At 44.1% G+C, this 8,444-nt stretch overlaps 1 protein-coding gene across 3 annotated transcripts in view; it reads left to right on the top strand.

Annotated features, from left to right (window-relative positions):
- Window positions 1-3,284: 3,284 nt before the first annotated feature.
- vwa7 (von Willebrand factor A domain containing 7) overlaps window positions 3,285-8,444 on the top strand; it is a 15,781-nt gene continuing 10,621 nt past the window's right edge. Inside the window, exons 1-5 of one of the 3 annotated variants that reach the window (XM_064301918.1) lie at window positions 3,285-3,596; window positions 4,421-4,604; window positions 5,144-5,451; window positions 6,240-6,473; window positions 7,390-7,486. In XM_064301918.1, coding sequence (XP_064157988.1) covers window positions 5,221-5,451; window positions 6,240-6,473; window positions 7,390-7,486 — 562 coding nt within the window. In that variant the 5' untranslated portion in view covers window positions 3,285-3,596; window positions 4,421-4,604; window positions 5,144-5,220. Of the gene's footprint in view, window positions 3,597-4,399; window positions 4,605-4,997; window positions 5,052-5,143; window positions 5,452-6,239; window positions 6,474-7,389; window positions 7,487-8,444 lie in introns of those variants that run through there. The other 2 variants (XM_064301919.1, XM_064301920.1) reach the window with 2 other exon arrangements.

Genomic DNA, 8,444 nt, shown 5'->3' with positions numbered 1-8,444 from the left:
GATCGGCGGCTTAAAGTCAGGTTTGGAAATATTCGTGTAAAATCGCACGGGGTCGTAGCGCCCGAAGCATAGGCTCTGCTTCTCGGGGCCGCTGTCAGTGAACACTCTAGCTGTGGTTTGATGGTTCTAGGCCCTATTATCTGGGAGCTATTGAACTTTGAAAGCGTTAGCCGGCTGCATTTTTTTCCGGTCGGCGGCTTAAAGTCAGGGTTGGAAATATTAGTGTAAAATCGCACGGGGTGGTAGCGCCCGAAACATAGGCTCTGCTTCTCGGGGCCGCTGTCTGTGAACACTCTAGCAGTGGTTTGATGGTCCTAGGCCCTATTGTCTGGGAGCTATTGAACATTGAAAGCGTTAGCCGGGTCAAATTACTGCCATAGACAGAGAAGAAGGATAACTGCTCTGTAGTGGGGTAGACTGACCAATGAAAACCCAGTCAAACAAGAAAGGATAAATATTAGGTCTGACTAAGCAATTCCTTGGGCAGACCTATAGGTTAACAGACTGATCACTTGACTGATTGCAGTGATCAACCTACCAGCCACTTTATCAAGCACACAGATAAGTTACCCGAAAAAGTCCCAAGTAACTTAGTGTCACAGATTGAGAGGAGGGGATCCAGGTTCTCACTCAGGTAAGGGTGAAGGGCTTGTTTTTCACACATGGGACGGGTTTCAGAGTTCCATAGTTGTCTCCATTCCATCGCATTCTCTCATGCATGCTCAGCCAACCAGTCACCTCATGAATGAATCATCCTCCCTCGCATTCTTGTTCGTACATTCACTTTTTCCCTACCTTTGTCTTTCCCTCTCTTTCTGTGTAAACTGAACTCAATTGAACTTTGCTTTATTAACATGACAATGGTATACTCATTGTGCCAATACATCTTAACCACAGTAAGTACAGTATCACACATAACAAAATAAACATGAAAATAAACTTTATATGCCTATGTTAGAACAACAACGGAAAGGCAATGAACTGGGCCTACTTAAAAAAAATGTGTGTGGCAGCCATGATGACTAAAGCCGTGTTTCCACCAAAATTACCCGGAACTTTTAGTCCCAGGACCTACTTTTCAAGGAACTAAAAGGTTCCTTCAGCCTATGGTTGTCTGCGTTTCCACCGCGGTCTAAAGTCCCGCGAAGATTAGGCAAATTAGCCCACTGACGTATGAAAAAACGACGTTGTCGTCGGTCCATCTGTCCTATGATTTCTTCTGTAACCCCATACTACCACCGAAGTAGCCTACATTATTTTCTAATAACTGGGACAGCCCAGAGGAGTTTATTACACTTATATACAACGGGTTACCAACAATGATTATATATGGTTACTTTTGTATTTATTTATTTTTTTATCGATTTAATCACCTGGAATTGAAATATTCTTCTGCAGCCGTTTGGGCTTATTTTACCGTTGTCAAGCAAAACTGTCGTTGATAGTTGAACTTGGACCGTTGTTATGCAACAAATAGGATATAACAGGCCAATAGTCAGATTGTAACTGTTTTATATATCCTCTCAAACACCTTCATTATGTTTTTATGCGAACATTCGCTTTCATGTCTTGACATCCGAAGCGACCGAATGCATTCACATTTATATGTATAACTGGCAACAACAGCAGAAAACATGCACACGTTGTAAACAATTTGCTGTTTGATTACTTTCTCATCGTCAATTCCATATCGCAAATCGCAAAATGACAAGAATAGAACGAAAACTCGGACTTGCGTGAAAATTTAAATTAGTAGTGGTACAGCCACCGTTTGCTTTCCTTCGAAGTTACTGCTAGCCGAGCAGCGAAGTGTGCCCTCCAGATGCGAACCATGCACCATAAATTAGTCCATAGTCTTCCTGGTGTTTTTGTGGAATTGAAGAATGGCAGAGTAAAATTACGGCAGTCTGAAAAAGCTAAAGGGACGATTACTAGAATTAACCTGTTATTTTACCCTGACAAACAGTGCGGAAGGTGATTTCCAGTTTGCTTTTACTGTATCACCAATGTGAATTATGCAGAACTACCGCATACCTCACATAACTGTATCAAACGTTTTGAGTCAATTACAACGGGCTAACAAAGAAAATCCGGAAGAAAATATTCAGCAACCGAATTAATCCGTTTGAATGTTTTGGTACGCATAACATACAAGTTTGATTTGAAGTTATTATGAAAATAAATTGGTTTGCGGCTGCATATCTTTAAACATGGCGGCTGAAAACAAACACAAAAAAATGCTGTGAGTACTCGACCAATCAGAAATGTTCAGCGCTGCAAGCTCCACCCAAAAGGTTCCTGTACTTTCGGAAAGTACTACCCCCCGAGCAGGAACTTTTTGGGGGGTAAAATAAAGCCCCCGGAACTAAATTTAGACCCTACTAGACTGAGTTTCTCAAAAGGTTCCTAGTTCCGGGGTAAAGTTCCTGCGGTGGAAACGCGGCTTAAGCTGTGCTTTCCAAATCTTTACCTTTTAAATGTTTTCCTTTGTTTATAATTTTTTTACTGTAAGAAGATTTTTATGGTTAGACAGTTTCTCTTTCTTTCTGTCTGTATTAGCATGACAAGACAATTGGTGGAACAGATTAAAACACACAATAACCCAACATGAGCTGTAAACATGAGTACTACAGACCATTATTTGAACATCCCTCCCTTTACTCAAATAAAAATAATTCAAGACCCTCTGTCCCTATCTCCCTCTCTCTAACTGTCTCTCTCTATCTGTGAATCGAGCAGGGAAAAAAAGCCTTCAGAAGATTAAAACCTGCAAACTTCTACAATGCCAGTGAAGTACCCACACACGAAAAAGGGAGAAGGCATTACGAGTTGATGGCCTAACCCACTCCACAGGACCAGAAATCAACAACAAAGGCCCTCAGAGCTCCTGTGTCAGATGCTCCCTCCCTCCCCCCGTCCCACCTCAAAACAACCAAAGAACAGAAGGGTTGGGAAAGCAGTGCCAGGGTCCTGTGTTGGTTAGCAACCAGTTGCTTTTCATTCTCTATAAAGTAACGATAAAGAAGCTCCAGACTGGGGGAGGGGTGCATGTTTTTCATTGTACGGACCAGCCCAAAGTTTTCTAACATTGGTTGGGCGGGGGGTGGGGGGGTCCTGGTGTGAGAGCCCATTGATCTAGTCGTCTTCATTGTGAGGAACCAATGCAGCATGTGATAATGAAAGCTGAGGGTTTCAGGCAGAGAAAGAGAGGGTGTTGGAGGGGGGGGGCGGGGGGCGGGGGGCGGGGTCGGGGTGGTTGGGAGGCTGCTTCATAGATGCACTAACCGTCTCCCATCATCACACACAGCTCTCCATCCTCATCACCCGCATCGTTCATTTATGAATTTGATGTCCTGGACGGGGGAAGGGGAATTTGATCAAGACAATAAGAAAGGCAATGGACATCTTTCATTAGGGAACAGGATAGCTAGTGGTTGACACTCAAAGGGGAAGTCCAGGCTTACCAGTTTCGCTTGGCGCGAGAATTCCTGAGTAGACACCGCACGCAAAATCCCTTGCGCACATGTAACTTTCCATTTGTGAGTTTTCGCAAATCGTCACTGGAGCAGGGACAAGGGCACAGACCATGAACTAAGGTGAGAAATGAAAACTAAAGGATTCCAAGCTGCTGATGCCCTCCTCTGATATTAGTTTGTGCTTGGTTTGATTAAGACAGCGCTTTGCTTCAGGAGCGTGTTGCTCTTACAGCATAGACACGAGGCACTCATTAAACTCTTTGGTTTATGTGAATTGGCTATGCATGATATGTAAAATAATTTGAATTGTCAGAGAACATTTAGATTAGGAAATTTAAAAAACATTTAAATTACGGATTTAAATGCTGAAAGAGCTGCTGAGTTTGATAATACTAAAGACACATGCATCAAAACATGAAGAAGATGATGATTATTATTATATTTCTATTTTTATTATTATATGACCATTAATTTATTTTCAGCTGAAAAATATTGGTGTTTGTTTTATTGCAGGTTTATAGTACTGCTATATTGCTTTAGGTAAGCTGTGCTTCTGTACATTATTGAATGTAAGACCTAAGTTTTCTCAGACTACAACTGTGTCATCATTACCACAATCTGAAACCACACTAACCAGCTCAGACGTGACAGCATGCACACAGGCAATCAGACTGCAGACTGCAAACACTCTCACACAAAAGAACACACAGGTGCGTGCACACACACACACACACACACACACACACACATTTTGGTGTAATTGCAGTGTTTTGTCTTTCATATTTCTCTATCTTCTGTCCTTTGTGCAGTCGTCCAATTGGCCTCACAGTATGCCTGTTAGTACATGTGTGCCTGTAACACTCTGTAGGTTTCTGCATGTGCTGCACATGCACCTCACCATGTGTAATATCTTGTGTGTGCAGTGGGCTTGTGCATTTGGGCAGGCCAGGCGAAGTCAGCTTGGATTTTGATAAGGAGGGAGCTCAAGAAAGGATAACACCACGGCAACAGGAACGTGCCACTTCTGCATCGCCATATCCTGTCAACAACACTGGGGAAGCTCAGTTATAGTGTTCTGAAGACCGCAACCTCCTTAGTTCACTCTGCACTTCTGCAGGTGTACCTCAGGTACGCAGAGGTTATAGTGCAGGTGTAGCTCCCAACACACACCAGCCATGGTCCAAACAATTAAGACTAATTCAATGGCTAATCTTAGAATAACTGTTCAATGGTGCACTGGTACTGAAAAATGTACAGGTTAAATTTCCACATTAAAGCTGCATTGCACACATAAAAATGCTGTTAATTTAATTCAGAGACAGAGTTACTATGTCTCTAAGAGGGATCAAATATGAGAGTATATTTAACACTGAACATTTTACTGTGTAGCATGTACAGTAAGACTACAGAGTCTTTGACTGAAGGGACTCCTGAACACTGTGCGATGCTTAATATTAATAAACTGTTAACTCATTCTATGCCAAGTATGTTTTTTTCCCAGTGCATATTAATGTTATTAAGCTGTTAATAAGCTGCTCTAACAGGTGTGCCTCACAGGTTCTACCATTTGTGCAGGTAACAAGTTGGGTGGAAATAGTGTCTATATGATCCTACATTACAGTCACAATGACTACATTTCATTAAAGGTCACCCACTTTTTGTTGCAGGGACCCACCACCCATAGGGCTTTGGCCCTGACTCTACCACTGACCCATAACCCCACCCCTCCCCCTATGCGTGAGAGATGTCTGAGAGCATGGCGGGACGGCGGGCATGCGAGGGGGCGCGGATCGGGGTGTGCGTTCTGGGGTGCCTCCTGCTGGCCCCGTCTGGTGGCCTGGCCTTCCTGCCCAACTTCTGGTCCCGGGTGCTGACCCTGTCCTGGGACTCGTACACACACCAGTACATGACCGAGCAGGCCCTGCTCAACATCACACTGGACACGCTTGTCAGGATGCCGGCAGGCCGGGAGGGGGTGAGGCCTTCTGGGATACACGCCCACTTTGCTTCCCGTCGTCCGTCCCCCATCCCGCCTTCAAGGGATGCAGACAGTCCCATGTTAGCTAGGGCATCCCATTTTTTGGTTTTTTGGTTTTACTGTATGGGAGTCACTTTTGTGCAATATGTGGAAAAATTTGTGTTCAAGCAACTGAGCTGAGGGGAAAAAAATATATGGCTCTATGATTACTGTGTGCCATAATTGAAATGAATTTTATAAATAACCAACGCCCAAACATCCCAGCTCTCGCACATAATTCTGTTCCATAGTACAATATTGTCATGACGTGGTCACCACTTTGGCAGCTGAAGGACACATGGATGAACAGTTAGACAGAAGGAGGAAGTGCAGATCAGTAAATCAGAACGAGAGGTTAAAAAGGAAACATTTGAGTCTTGATTTATAGATCAGACCAGTTTGAACAGGAGTAATGAGCACCTGCACTCTCATGCACTCATGCAGTATGTAGACTGACAGGTTTACCTGCAGAATTCAGCCAGGGGAAATTGTTAATTTAGTATTAAATTAACACAACAGCATAATATAATATAACATAACAACAACAATAATAATAATAATAATAATAATAATAATAATAACAACCACCCTATATATTACACCCACCTGGACGATATAGGGCAGCCATCTTGCAGTGTTTCGCTCAGCACATACCACAGTACTGTACACTTGAGCCCCTTTGAGTGCATATGGAGTCTGTCAGGGTCGATTTAATGCTGAAAACTCTGTTTGCACTCTGGCTCTAGGCAGAGCTGGGCCGTGGGTTCTGGCGGGCCGTGGGGGAGGTGGCGCAGGCCAATGCCGCCATGGACTTCCTGAGCTCCACGCGGTCCGACCCGGTGTACCACTTTGACTCAGAGCGCGTGGAGGGCGCTGCGGATATGCTGCGGCAGTTCTGGTTACAGACCCTTCTCTCCATTCGGGCCCGGGACTACCAGGGGGCGCGGCACAGCCTCGGCCGGCTCTTCCACTCCCTGCAGGTATGAAGCCGCCATCTCGCCAAACACCACAGTCCAGCCCATCCAAACTCCCTGGACAGAGCTGTATTATATCACATATACCATATTACTGTTATAGCAGTGCAAAAAAGTCGAAATAGCAGAGAAAATCCTGGACTTATTCTGGAGTATTATAACAAAGTATTCCCTCAGTATAAACTCATTCAAAACATTTAACCATGAGACATACAGTGAATATTTAGGGTGTATATAGTGGTTCCTACACTGCCTAGCCAAAAAAAAAGTTGCAGTTTGGATTTTTTTTGGACAGTGCCCATTGTACAGGCCTCTGGAGGCAGTGTTATGATCTGGGGTTGCTTCAATTGGTCAGGTCTAGGCTCAGCAACGTTATGCATGCACGTCAGCTGAGTACCTGAATGTACTGAATGACCAGGTTATCCCATCAATGGATTTTTTCCTTCCTGGCGGCACGGGCATATTCCAGGATGACAATGCCAAGATTCACCGGGCTCAAATTGTGCAAGAGTGGTTCTGGGAGCATGAGGAATCATTTCCACTCATGAATTGGCCACCACAGAGTCCTGACCTTAACCCCATTGAAAGTCTTTGGGATGTGCTGGAGAAGACTTTACGGAGTGGTTCAACTCTCCCGTCGTCAATACAAGATAATGCAATTCTGGACGGAAATAAATGTTGTGGCTTTGTCGAAACGATGCCACGACGAATGTGTGCGGTAATCAAAGCTAAAGGCAGAGTGTGAGGCTTTTTTTTTTGGCCAGGCAGTGTATTTCAGACAGCCAAATTTCAAATAATAAGAATAATGGCAGAATAATCACTGTAAGAACACAGCACAATCATATTAAAACACACACACACAGACACATTCACTCTTCACAGCACACACTCACTCATACACACACTCTCTCTTGGATGGCAGGACTTCTACAGCCACAGTAACTGGGTGGAGATGGGCCAGAAATCTGTTTACCTCCACCTGCTGCACCCTGAACATCCTGCCATACCTCTGGCATCAGGTGAGCCCACCAAACCTGCATTACCACAGTTGTAAGCCAGTACAGAATGTGCACAACAACAACTGCACAACTTGCTAGTCTGTACACAACATGCAAACCTGTACACAACTGTGCACAACATGCAAACCTGTACACAACTGTGCACAACATGCAAGACTGTATACATCTGTGCACAACATGCAAGCCTGTACACAATATGCAAACCTATACACAACTGTGCACAACATGCAAGACTGTACACAGCTGTACACAACATATAAGCCTGCACACAACTGTGCACAACATGCAAGACTGTACACAACTGTGCACAACATGCAAACCTGTACACAACTGTGCACAACATGCAAGCCTGTACACAACTGTGAACAACATGCAAGACTGTACACAGCTGTACACAACATATAAGCCTGTACACAACTGTGCACAACATGCAAGACTGTACACAGCTGTACACAACATGCAAGCCTGTACACAACTGTGCACAACATGCAAGATTGTACACAGCTGTGCACAACACGCAAGACTGTACATAACTGTGCACAACATGCAAGACTGTACACAACTGTACACAACATGCAAGACTGTACACAACTGTACACACCATATAAGCCTGTACACAACATGCAAGCCTGTACACAACTGTGCATAACATGCAAGGCTGTACACAACATGCAAACCTGTACACAACTGTGCACAACAGGAAAGACTGTAGACAACTGTGCACAACATATAAGCCTGTACACAACTGTGCACAACATTCAAGCCTGTACACAACTGCACACAACATGCAAGCTTGTACACAACTGTGCACAACATGCAAGCCTGTACACAACTGTGCACAACATGCAAACCTGTACATAACTGTGAACAACATGCAAGACTGTACACAACTGTACACAACAAATAAGCCTGTACACAACTGTGCACAACATTCAAGCCTGTACACAACTGTGCACAA

The sequence above is a fragment of the Anguilla rostrata genome, chromosome 12 (assembly GCF_018555375.3).
Source record: "Anguilla rostrata isolate EN2019 chromosome 12, ASM1855537v3, whole genome shotgun sequence".
Taxonomy (NCBI): domain Eukaryota; kingdom Metazoa; phylum Chordata; class Actinopteri; order Anguilliformes; family Anguillidae; genus Anguilla; species Anguilla rostrata.
The sequence above is the reverse complement of the archived record's forward strand: the minus strand, read 5'-3'. Positions and strand labels throughout refer to the sequence as shown.